The sequence below is a fragment of the Heterodontus francisci genome, chromosome 45, assembly GCF_036365525.1.
Source record: "Heterodontus francisci isolate sHetFra1 chromosome 45, sHetFra1.hap1, whole genome shotgun sequence".
NCBI classification, from domain to species: Eukaryota; Metazoa; Chordata; class Chondrichthyes; order Heterodontiformes; family Heterodontidae; genus Heterodontus; species Heterodontus francisci.
This window is the reverse complement of record NC_090415.1, coordinates 15144654-15167715: the sequence shown is the minus strand read 5'-3', so window position 1 is coordinate 15167715 and position 23062 is coordinate 15144654. Positions and strand designations below refer to the sequence as shown.

The 23062-nt window shown below is 41.8% G+C and overlaps 1 protein-coding gene across 7 annotated transcripts in view; it reads right to left on the bottom strand.

The window, feature by feature from the left end:
• Positions 1–22537, bottom strand: part of LOC137356225 (uncharacterized) — a 44544-nt gene extending 22007 nt beyond the window's left edge. For 2 of the 7 annotated variants that reach the window (XM_068022095.1, XM_068022091.1), the window contains exons 1-3: positions 22197–22523; positions 20693–20728; positions 3840–4154 (exon numbers count right to left, since the gene is read on the bottom strand). In XM_068022095.1, the coding sequence (XP_067878196.1) occupies positions 3840–4154; positions 20693–20728; positions 22197–22227 (382 nt within the window). In that variant the 5' untranslated portion in view covers positions 22228–22523. Of the gene's footprint in view, positions 1–3839; positions 4155–20328; positions 20729–22196 lie in introns of all 7 variants that reach the window. The other 5 variants (XM_068022096.1, XM_068022097.1, XM_068022092.1 and 2 more) reach the window with 5 other exon arrangements.
• Between the last annotated feature and the right edge of the window lie 525 nt (positions 22538–23062).

The window sequence follows — 23062 nt, the reverse complement described above, 5'->3', positions numbered from 1 at the left end:
CTGGAAAAAAACAAAGGCTCAGCATAAGTTATTTTTATTTCTAAAGTAGGGATACTTCAATTGCGTGTCAGTCAATGATTCACGCTGTTGGAACAATTGTGTCCTTGCCTCGATATCCTAAGCTAAAACCTCCCTCTCTCTCTCTCTCTCTCTCTCTTCCTCTCTCTGTCTGAATCACTCTCTCTCACACACACACATACATGCTCACAAAGAGGGACATATTCGCATAGACACATGCACACACACAATCACACACACACTCACACTCATGCTCACACACGCATACACACTAATTTACACACTCACACTCGTTCCCACACAATCACATTCTCACACACACAGACACACACGCTCACAGTAACCAACGGACTCACGCACTCACACACTCACTCATACACACTCACACACACTCATACACACACACACACACTCACACAAACACGCACTCACACTCACATTCATTCAAAGTCTCAGACACACACTGACATGCTCGCATATACACATTCACACACACGCACACTCACATCAACAAACACTAACAGACACACACACACACGCTCACACTCACACACTAACTCATACACCTTCACTCACTGGCACAGTCGCACACACACCCTCACACTAACACTCACACTCACTCACTCAGTCACTCACTAACTAAACACTCACTCACGCACACACACACACATTCACACAAGCAGAAACACACTTACACATGCACTGACACCATTACACGCACATACCCTCACCAAGTCACACACTCACATATTCACAGTCACATATACACACACTCTCTCATACTCACACATACACAGGCACTCTATCACACACATACACACACACACATTCACACAAACACACTCACTCACACACACACACACACACACAGACTCACTCACATCCTGCTTTTTTTTGTTTTGGCTGACGTCTCACTGCTGACATTGAACAGGGAGTTTTCACAGGCTGGTAAAACTACACAAGGACTAGGGTAATATTAACTCGAGTATATTAATCTAGCTGCAAACCAAATGTATTCACAAGTTGTACATGCATGATTTATGTTCAGGGCACGTATATGAATTGATACTTTCTCTTCAATATCTAAAAAGGGAATCGCCTAATTCTTTGCATTCAGTGGGCACTTAGAGGTGTTCACAGTATAAATGCCTCCAGAGGTCCTCTTTTCTCTGTTGAAGGAATGCCTTCGGGGTCATACTGTGCCTAATTTTCATATTGGCCCATGTAAAAAATCACTCGAATGCCACTGAGGGAGGGAAAGAGGAGTTGCAGGATTTCACAGTCCTGTAAGATTTACTTTTGACATGGCAAAACGGTGGGGGAGAATAATTCAGGAGACGCATGTCTGCAGGATAGGATACTTTAAACTTAGGAGGAACTCAAGAAGTTACGTATGATAGTGTCTTGTTATGCACAAAACAAGGAGTCGAGAGGATATTTGAAGGGAAATTAGAGATAGTTTAGAATTCAGCAAAGGAGGACTAAGGGATTGATTAAGAAGGGGAAAATAGAATATGAAAGTAAGCTTGTGGGGAACATAAAAACTGACTTTTAAAGCTTCTATAGGTATGTGAAAAGAAAAAAGGTGGTGAAGACCTATGTAGGTTCTTTACAGACATAAACAGGGGAATTTATTATGGGGAACAAATAAAAGACTGACCAACAAAATGTATTTTATTTATTGATACAGCACTGAAATAGGCCCTTCGGCCCACCGACTCTGTGCCGACCAACAACCACTCATTTATACTAACCCTGCAGTAATCCCATATTCCCTATCACCGATCTAGGGGCAATTTACAATGGCTAATTTACCTATCAACCTACAAGTCTTTGGATGTGGGAGTAAACCGGAGCACTTGGTGAAATCCCATGCGGTCACAGGGAGAACTTAGCAGCTCCGCAAAGGCAGTGCCCAGAATCAAACCCAGGTCTCTGGAGCTGTGAGGCTGCAGTGCTAATCATTGTGCCACTGTGCCGCCACAATCTAGATCTAAAACTAAATGCATACTTTGGTTCTGTCTTCACAAAGGAGGACACAAATATCATACCAGAAATGTTGGGGAACACAGGGTTTAGAAAGAAGGAGGAACTGAAGGAGATTAGTATTAGTAGAGAAATGGTGCTGGGGAAATTGATGGGATTGAAGGCCGATAAATCCCAAGGGCCTGATAATCTACATCCCACAGTACTTAAGGAAGTGGCCCTAGAAGTAGTGGGCAATTGGTGGTAATCATCCAAGATTCTATAGCCTCTGGAACAGTTCCTCCAGATTGGAGGGTAGCTAATGTAACCCCACTATATGAAAAGGGAGGTAGAGAGAAAGCAGGAACTATAGACCAGTCAGCCTGATGTCGGTATTGGGGAAAACTCTAGAGTCCATTATCAAATATTTTATAGCAGAGTACTTAGAGAACAGTGGTAGAATCGGACAGAGTCAGCATGACTTTACGAAACGGAAATCATGCTTGACAAATCGACTAGAATTCTTCCAGCATGTAACTAGTAGAGTTGATGAGAGACAGCCAGTTGATGTAACTAGTAGAGTTCATGAGGGACAACCAGTGGCTGTGGTTTATTTGAACTTTCGATAAAGTCTCACATACGAGATTAGCACGGAAAATTAAAGTGCATGGGGTTGGGGGGTACCGTATTACAATGCATAGAAATTTGGTTGGCAGAGAGGAAACAAAGAGTAGGAATAAACAGGTCGTTTTCTGAATGGCAGGCAGTGACAAGTGGGATACCGTAGGGATCGGTGCTAGGGCACCAGCAATTAACAATATATATTAAGATTTAGATGAGGGAACTAAATGTAATATCTCCAAATTTGCAGATGACACAAAACTGCGGTGGGAGGGTGAGTTGTGAGGAGGATGCAGAGAGGCTTCAGGGTGATTTGGACAAGTTGAGTGAGTGGGCAAATGCATGGCAGATACAGTATAATGTGGATACATGTGAGGTTATCCACTTCGGTAACAAAACCAGAATGGCAGATTATTATCTGAATGGCTATAAACTGAGAGAGGGGACAATGCAACTAGAACTGGGTCTTCTCGTACACACGTCGCTGACTGTAAGCATGCAGGTGCAACATGCAGTAAAAAGGGCAAATGGTATGCTGACCTTTATAGCAAGAGGATTCGAGTGCAGGAGCAGGTATGTCTAGCTGGAATTATCCAGGGCCTTGGTGATGCCACACCTGAAATATTGTGTGCAGTTTTGGTCTCCTTATCTGAGGAAGGATATTCTTGCAATAGAGGGAGAGCTGCGAAAGTATACCAGACTGATTCCTGGAATGGCGGGACTGACGTGTGAGGAGAGATTGAGTAGGTTAGGGTTATATTCGCTGGCGTTCAGAAGAGTGAGGGGGGTATTTCTCATTAAAACCTATAAAATTATAACAGGACTTGACATGCTAGATGCAGGAAGGATGTTCCCAATGGTGGGGGAGTCCAAAACCAGGGGTCATAGTCTAAGGATACGGGGTAAGCCTTTCAAGACTGAGATGAGGAGAAATGTCCACACCCAGAGAGTGGTGAGCCTGTGGAATTCGCTACCACAAAAAGCAGTTGAGGCCAAAACATTGTATGTTTCAAGAAGGAATTAGATATAGCTCTTGGGGCGAAAGGGATCAAAGGATAAATGGGAAAGTGGGAACAGGTTACTGAGTTGGATGATCTGCCATGATCATAATGAATGGAGGAGCAGGCTCGAGGGGCCGAAAGGCGTACTCCTGTTCCTATCTTCTATGTTTTATGTTAACCCTTTGAAAAATTACTCGTACAATTTAACATGATTAATGCCTGGAACAATATTACCAGGTAGGTGTATCTGTACTGGATCGCTTAACATTGAATTCTTCCATCGACCTGACTCCTTTTTCCTGTAGAAACATCGATATTGCCCTTGGTCTTGCATAGTGAGGTTGACAAGTTGAAAGGTAGCCGTGTCCTCTCTGTCCGGAACAGTCTTTTGTGCAATGCTCGTGCTTTGCCCATCCTTCATCAGATAAAAGGTACTGCCCTCATGATGGCCGGGGGACCTGCATTCAATCCGAGCCGCCGTTCCTTCCTCAAACACTTCATTGGGTGCAGATATCGCTATGGTGGGTGGCGGCAAATCCCGTACTGTATCTTTGAAATAATGAGTGGGTGTAAGTAGAATTTCAGCAGCTGCAGTCATTGAGAATTAACATCACGCAGAAACATCAAGACGGGGAGAATCCACGCAAGACCGCTGCCAGAACATTTTTTTTTTAATTTTGGGCGATGTTAGTGAAAACACTATATTGCCTCAGGCGTGCATAAAATTCCCTTCCAGTTTTTCCTTCCATTGGAAGGAAAACAGAACTGTGTGAGGTGTATAACATAAATTTAATTTGATATCGTTCTCTGTACACCAACACCCAAAGTTACAAACGTGCCCATTGCATCTGTGTACAGAAGGAGAATAGCTGTAAAGCCAGTTACTATACTCATTACAAAGAACAAAGAACAAATAACAGTACTGCACAGGAACAGGCCATTCGGCCCTCCAAGCCTGCGTCGATCTTGATGCCGGCCGAAACTAACACCTTCTGCACTTCCGGGGCCCATATCCCTCTATTCCATTCCTATTCATATATTTTTCAAGATGTCTCTTAAACGCCACTATCGTATCTGCTTCCATCACCTCCCCTGGCAGCAAGTTCCAGGCACTCAACACCCTCTGTGTAAAAATCTTGCCTCGCACATCCCCTCTAAACTTTGCCCCTCTCACCTTAAATCTATGTCCCCTAGTAACTGACTCTTCCACCCTGGGAAAAAGCTTCTGACTATCCACTCTGTCCATGCCGCTCATAACTTTGTTAACCTCTATCATGACGCCCCTCCACCTCCGTCGTTCCAGTGAAAACAATCCGAGTTTTTCCAACCTCTCCTCATAGCTAATGCCCTCCTCTGTACCCTCTCCAAAGCCTCCACGTACTTCTGGGAATGTGGCGACAAGAATTGCATGCAATATTCTAAGTGTGGCCTAACTAAGGTTCTGTACAGCTGCAACATGACTTGGCAATTTTTATACTCTATGCCTCAACCGAATGCCTTCTTGACTACCTTATCCACCTGCGTTGCCACTTTCAGTGACATGTGGACCTGTACGCCCAGACCTCTCTGCCTGTCAATACTCCTAACGGTTCTGACATTTACTGTCTACCTCCCACCTGCATTATACCTTCCAAAATGCATTACCTCACATTTGTCCGGATTAAACTCCATCTGTCATTTCTCCGCCCAAGTCTCCAACCGATCTATATCCTGCTGTATCCTCTGACAATCCTCATCATTATCTGCAACTCCACCAACCTTTGTGTCATTCGCAAACTTACTAATCAGACCAGCTACATTTTCCTCCAAATCATTTATATATAGTACAAACAGCAAAGATCCCAGCACTGATCCCTGCGGAACACCACTAGTCACATCCCTCCATTCAGAAAAACACCTATCCACTGTTCCCCTCTGTCTTCTGTGACCGAGCCAGTTCTGTATCCATCTTGCCAGCTCACCTCTGATCCCGTGTGACATCACCTTCTGCACCAATCTGCCATGTGGTACCTTGTAAAAAGGCTTTACTAAAGTCCATAGAGACAACATCCACCACCCTTCCCTCATCAATCATCTTCGTCGCTTCCTCAAAAAACTCAATCAAATTAATAAGACACGACCTCCCCTTCACAAAACCATGCTGGTGATTTTTTTTCTTCTAATAGTACGAAGTGTTGGAACAGATGATCAGATGACGTGTTGGTGCAATATTACCCCTTTCATATTAACAAAAGTATTCATTTAATATATCGTGTGTTAATTTCCAATTTTATACCTTGGATACAAATCCCAGAGAGCGCTGGATACATGCTCGGGGTGCACCTGTTTAATTTGTATCACATGGTGTATGAATCCGCATTTTAAAAAATTTGCTAGCAACTTCGAATGGGCAATAAATAATTGGACATGTTGCTGCAATCATCCAGGTTTTACAAAATAAAATTGTGTGGGTTGTAATATGGACTGTTGTTTCACTTTCAGAAGCTTTCACACAAAATTAATTTACTCCCCATTATTTACAATGAAATGGAATTAGGACGCTTTCTATAATCGAATAACCGTTATGCATACAAACTGACAGACATTAAAAATAACCCCTTTTCGATTTAACTATTTTTAGAGTAATCAATAATGTAAGATGAAAAAATGTTATTAAATGATATGCATTTCTTAATTTTGGCGCTATGGGGTAGAACAACATCTGTCAGAAAGGGGAAGAATGGATGGTAATGCATCAGCTGTCACTTCAAGATCATAACATAGGGCTTAGCAGCAGGTGTAGGATATTCGGCCTGTCACGCCTGCCCCACCAATCGATATGATAATAGCAGATCTGGTTGTGGTCTCAATTACACATTCCTGTTTTCTACCCCCACCCCATAACCCTTGACTCCCTTATCTATCAAACATCTATGCAACCTATGCAAAAATAAATTTAAAGACCACTGCTTTCTGGGGAAGAGAATTCCACAGACTAATGAAAATTTGAGAAGAAAAAACAATCTCCTCATATCCATCTTAAAAGTGAGACCTGTTATTCTTAAACTCTGTCCCTAGGTTCTAGTCTCCCCCACAGAAGGAAACATCCCTCCAGTATCGACTCTATCAAGTCCCCTCAGGATCGTATATGCTTCAGTAACATCACATGTCATTCTTCGAAACTCCGTTCAGTATAAGCTCAACCTGTTCAAACGCTCTTCAGAAGATGAGCTCTTCATTCCCGGAATTGGTCGAATGATCCTTCGCTGAAATGCTTCTAATGCAATTACACATTTTTTAAAAATAAGGAGAGCTAAACTGTACAAAGTGCTGCACAGGTGGTCTCACCAAGGTCCTATACAGCTGCAATAAAATTTCCTTACTTTTGTAATCGATTCCCCATGCACGAAAATCCAACGTTCCATTTGCCTTCCTAAACACTTGCTGTACTTGTATACTAACCTTTTTTGATTCATGTAACAGGACATCCAGATCCCTCTGCACCACTGAGTTCTGCAATTTTCCCCCATTTTAACAGTTTACAGCTTTTACATTCTTCCTGCCAAGGTGTACAAGTTCATCTTTCCCCACATTATACTTCATCTGCCAATTGTTTGCCCACTCATTAACCTACCTATATCCTTTTGTAGACACTTTACTTCCTCTTGACAACTTACTGTCCTTCCTATCTTGGTGTCATCGGCAGATTTAACTCCCATACATTCGGCCGCTTCATCCAAGTCATTGACAGCGATTGTAAATATTTGAGGGCCCAGCACCGATCCCTCAGGAACCTCACTACTTACAGCTTGTCAACCCGAAAAAGTCCCATTCTCCCTTCTCTCTGCTTTCTGTTAGCTAACCACTCCTTTATCTATGCTAATATTTTATCCCCTATACCATGTGCTGTAATTTTTTTGATTCGTTAATGGGATGTGGGAGTCGCTGGGTAAGCCAGTATCCATGGCTCATTCCTAATTGCCCTTGAAAATGGTAGTGAGCCGCTTTCTTGAACCGCTGCAGTCTATGTGGTGCAGGTATTCCCACAGTGCTGTTAGGAAGGGAGTTCCAATACTTAATCATGCGGCAGTGAAGAAACGGCAATATAGTTCCAATCTTATCTTGTGTTGTAATTTTTGATATGGCACATTATCAAATGCCTTTTGGAAATCGAAGTACACCAGATATACAGGTTTCCCTATATCCAACGTGCTTGTTACTTCCTCGAAGAACTATAATAAATTAACTAAATAGGATTACCCTTTCATAAAGACATGTTGACCCTGTCTGATCTCATTATGATTTTCTAATATCCTGCTGTAATCTCCTTAAAACATGGATTCTGGAAATTTCCCTATGACAGATGTTAGCCTAACTGGACAGTAGTTTCCTGATTTCCATCTCCCACCTTTCTTGAATAAAGCTCTTACATTCCCTCCATTACATTAGCGCCATTAAAAAAAAAGGAATAACATTCAGTAACAGTCTCGACATATAAGTGGCAGGGGGTCTCATGCTGCCGGTTTTCTGATAAAGCAATTGACAATTTTTATGACATGTTCCTTTATCGCTATGTCTATCACCCCATAAACATCTGGAAAGTGCACACAATCATACTGGCAACAGCATGGGCGGCGGAAAGAAGGCCTTAGACCATTTGTATATGCTAATAAGTTATCTGCCGCCTGGAGTTGCCTTATTGGAGCCTGCTGCATTCATGTTTTAGAGTTGCCGATGTAGACTCAGAACTGCCGGGCATTGAAGAGATCAACTTATTTCTCTTAACAGATATTAGCAGATTTGAGCTGTTCCCGCCAGTAGATCTCTTCCAAACTGGTATGTAAACCATTCAAATGGAACTCAGTATTTAATTAGAACTCTCGATTGGGGGGCGCTGTTTGCACAGCACTGACTTTGAGCCTGGTCACCTTATAAGGGTTAAAAAAAGTCGTGGCAGTCATGCTTCTCAGATAATAATGCATAATAATAATAACAACAACAATTAACTTTTAAGGAACATGACATGTACCATAAATTTGGCTCCTAATACCCCTCGTTGCTCGTATTAAATATGCCATCGGGCTTGTGTTCTGTACAAACCATATTTCTGCTGCTTTTTTATCCATAAAAACGCCTTGTGATGAAGTTTCACCATGCTTATCGATCGCTTTGCACAATGTTGGCTCATTTTGATTGATCTATACCCGAGATATCTCATTTTCTTTGTGAATTTTCCCCAGAGTATTTCACAATTTAAGCACTATTCGCCTGCCCTACTTATCCCGATAGATCTGTGCCTCATCAAACCTCCTTATTTTAAACTACAACATGTCATTGTTGGCTTAACATAATGATTTCACTTTCCAGATTTAATTGTTTAGTTTCATTTAACCAGCTTGTAAATGCCAGTTACATTGAATTAAGGGGATGCGAATGCCAGCAAGGCGGCCAGAATAGTTTCAGATGGATTTGGGGAGAAACTGGCACAGCCACGAAGGGAAGAATTGCTTACATATGTGCTATAAATGTCTCCGGCTTTGTGGTTCTTACATAACTCTTTCGGTTCTATTAAAGGTTCATTTATCACTTGTCTTGCAAAAATAAAGCTTTTTGATATGAGGAAGGAGCGTTCAATGACTGTCTTGCCGCTGAAATTTCATCATACCTCTACTGACTGAGTGCAGTTATTATGCACGGAAAATTCATAAATCATTGCATTTTATTGAGATATTACTGTATACAGTAAGCAATGACTTGTTAACAGAAACAGCTATAGCGTCTTTAATGTAACAGAACGTTCCAAGGCGTTTCAGAGATCGTGAAAAAACAATATCTGTCACTAAGTCATATAATGAGATAATAGGGCAGATACAAAACCCTTGGTCAAAGAGTTACGTTTCAAAGAGGAAAGCGAGATAGAGAGGAAGAGAGGCGTAGCAAGAGAATTCTAGAGATTAGGACCTAGACAGTCGAAGGCCAATAGTGCAGCAATTAAAATCTAGGCTGCTCAAGATGCCAGAATTAGTGAGTGCAGAATCCTGGAGGGATGGGGGGTTGGATCGGATTAGAGTGACGGGGAAGGCTGAGGTCATAGAGGGATTTCAAAACAATGTAGTCAATTTCAAAATCTAGAATGTATTTGAATTAAAGTCAGAAGGGCTGAATCCATGAGGTAACAGCCTTTATAGCACTGCTCGTGGGGCAAGACCAGCGGGTGTGCTGTCTCTGTGCTCTGCAAATTATCGAGTAAACAGCAGATACACAGTGCAATCTGTGTGTACCCTACCCACCATTGGACCAGATGACCCGCAATCAGGACTCCCAGGATTTCCATCAGAAACGCTGTGACAATGATCAGGAACCTAATGACCACTATTGGACCCAATAGCTCACGATCAGGATGTCCTGACCATAATGGTACCCGTTAGCACATGACCAGGCTTCTGAAATAACTATCAGAAACCCCGCCCCAACCCATGTTCTGGTGTCGCTTCATGATAGACACACTCAGCGAAACAGATAACCCCACCTCCTGTGATTAGGAACCCCACGAGTTCTCTCATTCATCCAATACACTTAACTGCTCTGGCATACAGTCACAATCCTCAAAAAAACCAGAAGAAAATATAAAGTATGCCTGCAGTTACATTCTACAAGAAAGCGGGGAAACACATTTTCCCCGGTCTGCAATGCTCACAACAGCCACTCACCCTCCTCCTCACCCCACACAGAACTCGTCTCCAGGTGGAATCCAGCACACAACGCGGGTGTGACTGTGCCAGCTTTCTGGAAGAGCTATACAGATTTTTCCACTTCCCTAAAATTTATGCAAGTTCTGAGGACTCCGTTGACTTCAATATTTGTCCAGTTCCCTTTTGCCCTTATTATTGCAGAGTATTTGTATTTTTCTTGATGTCGGCTCTGGTTCATTTGCCCACTGCTTTAAATCTGTGTCCTATTGTAACCGACCATGTTCCACTGGAAGCTATTTACTCCATCAGTCCCCTTCTGACAGTAAACACCTGTATTAAGATTTATCTTAACGTTATGTGGTTCCAAGGAGAACAATACCAGCTTCTCCACTCCCCACCCATAACTGAAATTGCCCGTTCCTGCTAACATTCATGTAAATTTCCTCTGCAACATTTCGAAGGCTGTGACATCGGTCCGAAAGTGTGATGCCCAGACTTGGTCACAGTACTCTAGTTGAGACCTAAGCAGTGTTTTATAAAGTATAATTCTCTTCCTATTGCACGTTATGCCTGCATAAATCCCAGGGTTCTGCATAGCATTTATTAGCTTCCTCAACAAGTCTTGCCGCATTCACAGTCATGCATACATACACGCCTAGTAAGCCTTTAAAATTGCGCCATTTCATTTGTGTTGCTTCCCCCCCCATTCATCCTGATAAAATGCATCACTTAACAGCTACCACAGTATATTTCGTTTGTCATGTGTCTTCCCATTTCACCAATCTGTCTATATCCTCCTTAAATCTGGTAATATCCTCATCTCTACGTTATGCATTTCCAAATTCTGTGTCATCTGCATTTCTGTATGATCACGCAAGGAAAATCTATGAGCTATAAAATGCGATGGGGCAACATTTGACTAAAAATGAACTGATGAAGCAAACTCCAAACCATGGACAGACTTTTTGCTGCAGACAAGAGGGACCAGATGGTCAGGTGGCCTCTTCTGTACTGAAAATGCAGATGTTAAGTGTTTGAGTGTAAACCCATCATCACGTCTGGACTACTTCTTGGAAGTCATATTAAAATTGAAAACAGGACATTCAATGCTAAGTAGCTACTATATTCAAGAATTGGGTTGGGAAAAACTTTTGCAGACAGGGTGACTCTGGTTTTAAAAGAAAAGATAATAGATGGAAAATTACAACAGTTTACAAAGGTGAGTCACATTCCAATCTATTGTGTAACAATGGTCACGCGTTCAAATACATTGTATGAACACACCAAGGAATACCATCTGTGGTTTCCTGACCGAATCCAAAGTTGATTAAAAAAAATACTTCTCTGAAATACAGTCAGATGGAGAGAGAAAGCCATCAGCTGAGAGATCCATTCCAAGCAGCAAGAGGACCTTTGTCTGTAACCATCCTTAAAATACAGAGATGGAGACTGCAAGATGATGTTGAAAATTCCGCAGCTGAGAATATTAGCAGGATCCATGCCACAGAGGTTTACTGAATTTTAATCAAAGGAGTCTGCAATAGATCAGTGAACGAAGAAGAGGAACACCAGGCCTGAAAAGTAGTTAAAATTTCCTCTTGGAAAACCAAGAATATTTCAAAGTTAACTCTTTTACAACAAATGAACCTAACTGCATGCTATCCTCTAAACTTTATCTTTCCTTGTCTGTATGCATGTGTGTGCATCAGTGGGTGGGTGACGTTGTGAATAATTTCGGCTGCTGTTTAATACATAATTGTTTCTGTAAAGCACGAGAGAAATAAACGGCCTTCGTTTGTTTATCTGTCTCTTAAAGCATGAAATACTTATTTAGTTTGGCCTTTATAGCCACTCCAGGTGCTGCTCCATACACTACTGACCACCTCCAGGCACTTACCCATTGTCTCTCGAGATAAGGAGGCCAAAGAAGAAGTACCTATTTAGTAATGCTAGAAAAAATACCTGCCCAAACATTTATTGAATTTGAAAGAGTTAAACACATGGCTTTCGTTGGCTGGGTAAGGTCCCTTAAGTTAGCCCTCTGCTATGAGAATTTGCAAAAGGTGATTCTGTTAGAATATTTATCATTCTAACCATGGTAATGAACCGCTCAAAGAATACGGCCATAGATGTGGCAAAAACAGAACGGCTGGGGTATCAAGCTATTGGTATTGTTAATATTACAGGGTGAACCCCTAAAAGTAAAATTCAGTGGCCTTCACAATGCGGGGAAAGAAGTTAGTGAAGTACATTACCTAACGAGCACCACAAGCCGGAGAAAGAAACAAAGACTGTGCCACATACATTGGTTCTAATGGTACCACAATCAGCAACCAAATAAACTACTGAGCATATGTCAGGCAGTGAAAACAGTGAAAGATGACAACAACAGTGTAGACGAATTCGAGGAAGCAAGGAAACCCAGAAAATTCTCAAATTGAATGCCCTACTGTAAAACACATAAATCGTCGGGAGATTAGATGCAACATTTATCCTTTTGTCTGACCAGCAAAGAAATTACCTAACAACAATGCTAAAGGAACTTGAGGAAGTATTAAGGGACTGACCAGGTCAGAGAAATAGTTGAACATAGGAAATAAGAACAGGTGTAGAACATTCAGCCTGTCGAACCTGCACCACCGTTCAAATAGATCATGGCTTATAATCTACCTCTACAGCACTTTCCCCCTATCCCCAGATGTCATTGGTATCCAGAAATGTATCGTTTTCTGTCTAGAACATGCTCAATGATTGAGCCAGCACAGACCTCTGGGGTAGATATTTCCTAAGATTCACTCACCTCTGTCCAAACAAATTCCTTCTTATCCTAGTCTTAAATGACCTACCCTTTAATCTGAGAGTGCCTCCCTAGATCTGGACCCACTAGCCAGAGGAAGCGTACTAACCACATCGATCCTGCCACGCTCTGCAAGAATTTTGTAAGTTTCACTGAAATCAGCTCTCATTCTTCGAAACTCTAGAGAACACAGGCCCAGTTTTTGCAATATTTCCTCGTAAGACAACGCTGCCATTCGAGCGATTAGCCTGGTGCTCTTCCACTACCTCTACAGCAAGTATATCCTTTTTTGTATATAGAGATACACCACTGAAACAGGCCCTTCATCCCACCAAGTCTGTGCCGACCAACGACCTCCCATTTATACTAACCCTACAGTAGTCCCATATTCCCTACCACCTACCTACACTAGGGGCAATTTACAACGGCCAATTTACCTATCACCTGCCAGTCTTTGGCTGTGGAAGGAAACCGGAGCACCTTGCGAAAACCCATGCGGTCACAGGGAGAACTTGCAAACACGGCACAGGCAGTACCCAGAATCAAACCCGGGTTCCTGGAGCTGTGAGGCTGCGGTGCTAACCTCTGCGCCACTGCGCCACCCTTCTTAGATAAGGAGACCAAAACTGTACACAATCCTCCAGGTGCAGTATCACAAAGGTACTATACAATTGTAGTGAGGCATTTTTACTCCTGTACTTTAATCCCCTTGAAATGAAGACCGATACGCCATTTTCCTTCGTAATTGCTTGCTGCACTTGTGTACTAGCTGTTAGTATCTCGTGAACAAGGACACACAGGTCCCTTTGGACATCAACACTTCCCAAGCTCTCTCCATTCAAGAGATCCAATGCAATGATCGAACTGAACCCAGTCAAAGCAGCTAGTTTTGGCCCCAAGCCCAATGGATCAACACGTTGCATTGACTACCACAAAGTTAATGCAGTAACATCGACCCATACCCAATCCCATGCATTGACCGAGCAGGGAACCCGGCCCATATCATCAAAATTGATTTATTAAAAGGTTACTGGCAAGTCCCCATGACCACCAAGCCAATGAAAGCAGGTAAATGTCATTCCATTTGCTTTAGGTAATGCCCCAGCGACATTTCAGATAAAGACGAACCTTTGACCCCCTTGCTTATCAAGAATCTATCTACCTCTGACTTTTAAAAAATGATTCAAAGACTCTGCTTGCACCAGCTTTTGAGGAAGAGAGTTCCAAAGTCTCAAAGTCCTCTGAGAGACAAATGTGATCTTCATCTCTATCTAAAATGGGCGGACCCTTATTTGAACAGTGACCGCTCCTTCTAGATTATTCCAAAAAAGGAAACATCCTTTCGACATCCACCCTTTCAAAACATCTCAGGACCTTATATCTTTCAATCAAGTTGTCTCTTACTCTTCTAAACTCCAGTATATACAAGCCTAGCCTGTCCAACCTTTCCTCATAAAACAACCTGCCCATTCCAGGTATTAGTCGAATAAACCTTCTTTGATATGTTTCCAAGATTTTTCTACCCTTCCGTAAATAAGGAGACCAATACTGTACACAGTATTCTGTGTGTGGTCTCACCAAGGCCCTGTATAACTGATAATTAGCCTCTATAGCTGTGTATTCAATTCCCCTCACAATAAATTATAACATTCTATGAGCTTTCATAATTCATTGCTGTACCTGAGTACTAACATTTTACCATTCATGCATTAGGACACCCAGATCCTTCTGCATCGCCGACCTCTGCAATCTCACCATTTAAACAATATGCTTCTTGTTTATTCTTCCTGCCAAAATAGGCAATGGTGGGATAATTACGTACTAAACGTTTATAATTATGTGCTAGGAGTTCGGAACCAATGCTGTCAGGTGCAGACCAGGGCAGACGAATAGCAACATGGTAGAGCATTCCCTTCCAAATGTTAGAATTTCCATGATGATCGCAAATACACTGCCAAAGAGGCAGCTTAGAGAGTTGGAACTAACAAACTTAGGTTTTATTTTTGATTTTCAATTCCTTGCTTGTTATTTAATGCAATCTAGGAACATGTGAATCAATATATATATTGAAGTGTTGTTTAATAAACTACTCAGGGCTAAAACAGACAGGAGTTATTGTTGATGGACTAACGACCCGTTGTTGCAAATGTAACCAGGGAGGATGTGCACTTTCGCGGATGTCTCTGGGTCGGATCAAGTAATAGATGTTTTGATGAGAAGTGGCAAAAGGGATAACGTCAAGCTTAAGGTGGGGATGGGGAAGATTAGCCCCCATCCAGCGACAGGAAACAGAGCGAAAGAGCTCCAAGTATAAAAGAAGGAGAAGAAGTAGATAGACAGCCTATCAGGCCTATCAGCATAACAAGGACGAGTGCACTGGAAGGGGTATGTTCTGCAATCTAAACATATGTGGAAACAGCGTTAGCATCATGCATGTCCCTAACAGAGAAAACAGAGATCATAGAACAGCTGAGAGAGTTGGTTCAGACGTCAACAAAAGAAAATCCAGAGTTAAAGAGAAATGGGAATGCTCTCACCTTCTACGTCAGAAACACAGAAATATAAGATGTAACCAAGCATCCTCACTTTTATATTCTATTCCTCTAAATCTAAAGGCTAAGATTTAATTAGCCATGTTAGTTACTGTTAGTCCCCGCGACTACATTTTTTTGATCTGAACTCATGACCCCGAAATCTCTTCAGAACCACAGTTTTATGACACAAGTTTTCCCATTTCACCACTAACAAAGTATTCATCTTTGTTAAGTTATCAATTTAGATTCATATGTACATGTTAGGGCCAACTGCATTAATCTATCAAGTCTGGGTACCACGCTTTAGGAAGCAGATAAATGTCTTGGAGATGGGAAATAATAGATATACAAGCAAGTATCAATGTTGACAGACATAAGTTATATGGAAACACAAGCGAAACTGGAATTAATCAATCCGTTTCATAGGTTAGGGAGGCTACATGAATGCAGTTGGCTTATGTTCTTGTTTTTCCTCTCCTTAGAGCAGGGAACGTTTGGGGATAGGTTCGTAGAGGCTTTCATTATTATGACAGATTTTCGTACAGTAAATAAGGCGATATCCACTGACAGGAGGCTTGGAAACCAGAAAAGATAGATTGAAGGTAACTGGCAAAAAAGAATCAAGTGGAGTTGGGACATTATGACATATTTCTGTTTTGGACGTAAATTTTGTGGTCGAAATAGTTTCAACTTTATATTTCAAAATGAAATTTGATGTATGCTTGGAAAATGGTCAGAATTGTGGTGTTATAAGGGCGGGGGAGGGAGGAAACAGGGGATTGGGACAAAACGTCTGTTACTTCAAAGAGCCGGCAACGGCAAAATGGGCAGAATGACCTCTATCTGTGCTGTGTGATTCTATGATTTAATCACAATATTTTCAGAAAATTAAACTATGGAAATTTTCGTTGTGTATGCATTTAAACTGTTTTAAATACCTCAAACCTGTACATCTGAACATATATCCCATGAGAAGAAGCGCTTAACTGAGTGGAACAAAGTGGAAAGGGGAAATCAAAAGGTAACTACGAAGGTATGAGGCGCGAGTTGGCTATGACGGACTGGGAAACGTTACTTAAAGGGAAGACGATGGATAGGCAATGGCAAACATTTAAAGAGCGCATGGATGAACTGCAACATTGTTTATCCCTGTCTGGCACAAAATTAAAACGGGAAAGGTAGCCAAACCATGGCTTACAAGGGAAATTAGAGATAGCATTAAATCCAAGGAAGAGGCATATAAATTTACCAGGAAAAACAACAGACCTGAGGATCGGGAGCAGTTCAGAATTCAGCATAGGATGAACAAGGGATTGATTAAGAAAGGGAAAATATAATAAATATAGAGTAAAATAGTTCCTGCAAGCTTGCAGGAACATAAAAAACGTACTGTAAATGTTTGTTTGGGTATGTGAAGAGAAAAGGATTGATGAGGACAAGCGTAGGCCCTTTACAGTCATAAACAGGGGAATTTATTATGGGGAATAAAGACATGGCTGACCAACTAAATGCATACTTTAATTCTGTCTTCACAAAGGAGGACCCAAATATCATACCAGAAATGTTGGGGAACACAGGGCTTAGTGAGGGAGAGGAAATGAAAGAAATCAGTAGTAGTAGAGAAATGGTGTTGGGGAAATTGATGGGCTTGAAGGCCGATTAATACCCAGGGCCTGATGGCCTGCATCCCAGAGTGCTTTAGGCAGTCGCCCTAGAAATAGTGGTTGCATTGGTGGTCATCTTCCAAGATTCTATAGACTCTGGAACAGTTCCTACAGATTGGAGGGTAGCTAATGTAACCCCACTGTTTAAAAAGGGAGGTGAAGAGAAAGCAGGGGAATTATAGACCAGTCAGCCTGACGTCGATAGTGGGGAAAATTCTAGAGTCCATTATCAAAGATTTTTTTTTAGCAGAGCACTTGGAGAACAGTGGTAGAATCGGGCAGAGTCAGCATGGATTTACGAAAAGGAAGTCATGCTTGACAAATCTACTAGAATTCTTCGAGGATGTAACTAGCAGAGTTGATGAGGACAGCCAGTGGATGTGGTTTATTTGGAGTTCCAGAAGGCTTCCGACAAAGTCTAAATAAGAGATTAGCGCGTAAAATTAAAGTGCATGGGATTAGGCGTAGTGTATTTCAATTGGTAGAAAATTGGTTGGCGGACAGGAATCAAAGAGTAGGGATAAATGGGTATTTTTCTGAATGGCAGGCAGTGACTAGTGGGGTACCACAGGGATCGGTGCTAGGACCTCAGCTATTCACAATATGCATCTCATGATTTAGATGAGGGAACTAATTGGAATATCTCCAAATCTGCAGATGAGACAAAACTGGGTGGAAGGGTGAGTTGTGAAGAGGATGCAGAGAGGCTTCAGGGTGATTGAGACAAGTTGAGTGAGTGGGCTAATGCATGGCAAATGCAGTATAGTGTGGATAAATGTGAGGTTATCCAGTTTGTTAGCAAAAAAATAGGAAGGCAGATTATTAACTGAACGGCTATAAACTGAGAGAGGAGAATATGCAACAAGACCTGTGAGTTCTCCTACAGCAGTCGCTGAAGGTACGCATGAAGGTGCAACAAGCGGTCAAAAAGGAAAATGGCATGTTGGACTTCATAGCGAGAAGATTTGAGTATAGGAGCAGGGATGTCTTGCTGCAATTATACAGGGCCTTGGTGAGGCCACACCGGAATAGTATGTGCAGTTTTGGTCTTCTTAGCAGGAAGGACGTTCTTTCTAAAGAGGGAGTGAAGTGAAGATTTACCAGACTGCTTCCTGGGATGTTGGGACTGACGTATGAGGAGAGATTGAGTCGGTTAGGGTTATATTCGCTGGAGTTCAGAAGAGTGGGTGGGTGGTGGGGGGGGCTCGCCTAGAATCCTAAAATAATTATAACAGGATTTGATTTCTTTGTTCTTTTTATTAGGATTATTTTCATTAGAAAGACGGAGCTTGAGGGGGGACCTGATTGAGGTGTACAAAATCATGAGAGGTATAGACAGGGTGGATAGCAAGAGGCTTTTTCCCAGAGTGGGGGATTCAATTACTAGAGGACACGAGTTCAAAGTGAAAGGGGAAAAGTTTAGGGGGGATATGCGTGGAACGTTCTTTACGCAGAGGGTGGTGGGTGCCTGGAACGCGTTGCCAGCGGAGGTGGTAGATGCGGGCACGATGGCGTCTTTTAAGATGTATCTAGACAGATACATGAATGGGCAGGAAGAAAAGAGATACAGACCCTTAGAAAATAGGCGACATGTTTAGATAGAGGATCTGGATCGGCGCAGGATTGGAGGGCCGAAGGGCCTGTTCCTGTGCTGTAATTTTCTTTGTTCTTTGTTCTTTTCTTTGACAGGGTAGGTGCAGGAAGGATGTTCCCGATGGTGGGGGAGTCCAGAATCAGGGACCATAGTCTAAAGATACGGGGCAAACCTTTCAGGACTGAGATGAGGAGAAATCTCTTCGCCCATAGAGTGGTGAGCACGTGGAATTCGCTGTCACAGAAAGCAGTTGAGCCCAAAATATTGCATGTTTTCAAGAGGGAGTTAGATATAGCTGTTGGGTCTAAAGGCTTCAAAGGTTATGGAGCGAAATCGGGAAGAGGCCACTGAGTTGGATGATCAGCCATGATTATAATGAATGGCGGAGCAGACTCGAAGGGCCGAATGACCTACTCCTGCACCCATTTTCTATGTTTCTAAATATCAACACAATAAATTGGGAAGAAAAGGCTGGATTTTATGGATAACGAAAATAAGCACACACACACACACACACACACACACACACACACACACACACACACACACACACACATACACACACACACACGCACACACACTTAATAACTGATGTTGAACTTTCACAGGATGTCGTTTAGCTCACTGGTGAAGCTTGCTGTACTATTCAAAACCACAGAGACAGGCAAATACAGACACATAGACATACACACACGCGTGCATACACACACCATCATAGAATGGTGCAGAATTTAAGGAGTCCATTCAGTGCATCAAGATTGCATCGGCTCTTTCATAGATCAATGCAGTTCTTTCTCCATATCCAATTCTATTTTGAAGGCTTCTTTTCAATCTGTATTTCCTACACTATCAGGCAGTGCATTCCAGATAGGAACCACCCCTGTAGACCGCCTTCCAATCTGAAAAAGAACATTTTACCACAGCACTCTTCTTTGTCTCTGAACCATTTTTCCCATGCTGCTCCTTCCACCTTTTCTGCACGGGCTTCAATTTTGCTGCCATATGTAATGTATCCTTGCCTCATCCATTTCTTATGTTGCTCTATGAATTTATGATAACGGCACATTTAAGGTCTGATAATGAGCTCCTTGAACATTTGGTTTCCTTTGCAGTGCTCTGACAATCACCTTTCCTGTCCTATCCTGACATGTTCCCTAGAAGGGGGCCTCAAACCTTTTCCTTCCTTTCCTGTTCTGTAGAGAATCGAAACACTCAAGCATTATGTTACAATCAAGATGTTGCATAGTTCCTGAGGAAGGCTGCAGGGCACGTTGTGAAATTTCCTCTCTTTTTTGCATCAGTCGCAACGGATCAGCATGAGCACTCTGATAGCTTTTGGTCACGAAGCGTATTACATAATTCGGAGGGAGCACAGCGCATGTACAAGAGAGGCTCATCTTTTTGATTCCATTGCACATATTTGTTGATAACATCGCACATATTTTGACTATTTGTTTTCATACCAAGTATCGATGACATCGTCTATAATTCTGGCATTTCACTGAAGTATCATGTTTCATTGTGCCATTCTGACATTCTACCAGTCGTCGCCTGTCTATATTTAACGATTTGTTGAACGAACTTCTTGAAACATTTAGTCAACTTCTTATGCATTCTGACTCACCGAAATTGAATTCCAGAACTGAAATTACCACAAGTGACGACTGAGGCTCATGACCAGACCACTGGAGGAACCAAAAGGTTGCAAACAAGCAGTGTGCTTGAATGTAACTGGGCTACTTCATGCCTTTGAAAGGTTTCACTTAAATTATTCAGCCCTTTTGTTAAGTACACAAACCATTTGGACTTTAAACGGCGGGCACTGACCTGTGCTGGGGATTTCCTGAGCTTGTGAAAAACAACCTGAATGTAAAGAGAAGACATAATCTTTAACAACGAATCTATAATATTCATAATCTATTCTCCAAAAGATAATTCGCACTAATGTACAAATATCATGACCAGAGGGAGTGCAGCAGTTCTCAAACAAGGCCATCCGTCACTTTCATAAGGTAAGCAGAACAGTTAATATTTGTAGCCTTGCTAGGATCGTTCACATGCCCATAACAAATATTATAAAGTTGATGGTAAATGCTGGAATGTCTTTCAAGGTTGAGGGTGACTCATTTTAGCTGGTGGATGAACGTTAACTTAGGGATGTATATCTTCAACCTGTCTAAATTTACTCCCTAATCCTCTCCGCCTCCAAATCTTCCTTAAAGCCACATTTTAACCAGTCCTTTAGCCACTAGTCATATTATTTACTTGCCTGGCTCGGGTCGTTTTGTTTTTTTCTTCATTCCAGCTCTAGAAAGTGCATGCAGAACGTTCTATTACATAAAAGACGCAGTGCAAATGTGATTGTGAGCTATTAAAATGTTCAGAATTTAATTCCGGGTGCGTGAAGGCCTTCCAAACTATCTCTTTGTTGTGCATTCATAAATAAAACCGGGGTAAACCGATGGAAGTGATTTTCTGAATAGCGTTTTGTTTACAGTGGTGAAAGTTTCTTTTGTGTGTTGCCGAATTTAGGGAATGACTTATAACATGGAAGTGCTGCAATGTTCTTAATTCAATGTTTTAGGTGAAAATGTGCCTTTTAAAGTACCAAGAGGAGGTTATCAGAATTGTAAACGCTGGAAAACTGCGCCAGACTCTCAACAAATGCAATGATACATAGTTATGTCTCCAAAAATGTTGCTGAATTTAATCTTGATACCTTGTACGTTGTGACAACAATAAACCCATACTGCATAGAAGGTGGAACAAGAAATAGGAACGTGAAATCATGTTGTGCTTTTCATGACTTGATCCATTCCCAAGGCACTTGGCAAACATGAAATAAAGTTACCGCTATTCTACAAGGACGTAAGGCAGCCACTTTTGCAACACGATGTCACATATAGAAATGACATGCTTTATTGATAGTCTGCTTTAATTATGCCGTTTGCTAACTATTCGCTAGGACACAACAGAGAACTCCCTTGCTCTTCTGCAAAATAGTGCCGAAAGAGCAGAAATAAAGCAGATCCGACCTCGCTTTCATGTCTCGGCCAAGAAACGGTACCACGGGCAGTGCAGCACTCCCTCAGTACTACACTGGAGTGTAAGGCTGGATATAATGCCCATGTCTTGAGTTGGACAGTGGAAGGGCAACCTTCTCACTCAGAGACAGGAGTGATACCACTGTGCCACGTTTGATACCATCTCGTAAGGTTAAACCCGGTTTGCTAGATGTGGATTTTACTAAATAAATAGTAATGTCAAGCAAAATGTAAGTAGTGTAAGTAATATGTAATATTATTTGAAAAACAAACTGCACTGTACTTACCCACTGTAAGGAATATCAGGTTGCAGATCATTCTGAATGATTTTTCTTTTGCGATGCTGTAAAGATGGGGAAGTCCGAGGAAAGTGCGCTGACAGAAAACGACTGCAGACTTCGTCTTCTATGTAGAGCATTTCAGAACCTCAATTTCCCATGGCGGAAACTTAATACAGTTGTTTCATAAGATAAGGCAGTGGAGTCATGTGATGTGCCAAGCACAATATGTCACAAAGCTTTGAGCGCATCCTTTTGCACAACTTAAGAAGAACAATCAGGAAAGCAAACTGTAGTGCGACTTACATACCAACTAGATTAAAACGATATACCAAATATGGGAAGCTAGTCCCTCTGTTGACTAATTATGAGGTATGCACGTCCGAACTGACCCAGAACGAAGCTTGTCAGTACAATTACCTCATCATGTATGTCCAGATAGACGAAATGAGGAATGACCTATTCATATCGAAAGTCGCTTCCCTTACTAAATAATTAGGTACTACCTCAGGCCCAAATGTGGAGCACAACGAGAAGATGTAAGGGACAATTAAGTAGCTCATTTTCCTCGGTCTTAAAAATCTGACACAAGTGTTGTGAATGCTTAATTCATACAGTGCATCATCAAACCAATCTGGTAAATCTTTAACAATGATTTCAAATGTGAAGAAGTAGAAACATGACGTGAAAATATAGTCATTGCTGCAAACAATAAGTTTCGCTGAAAGGCAGAGGTGGTCACTTTCGGAACAGATTACTGAAAAGGATAGTTGGTTACAGGACGTTAAGTTAGTCGAAAAACATATAGGTGACACAACAGTTTTTCAAGTGTAGGCTCACTATAAATTTGTATTTGAGGCCTGGTTACGCCACAG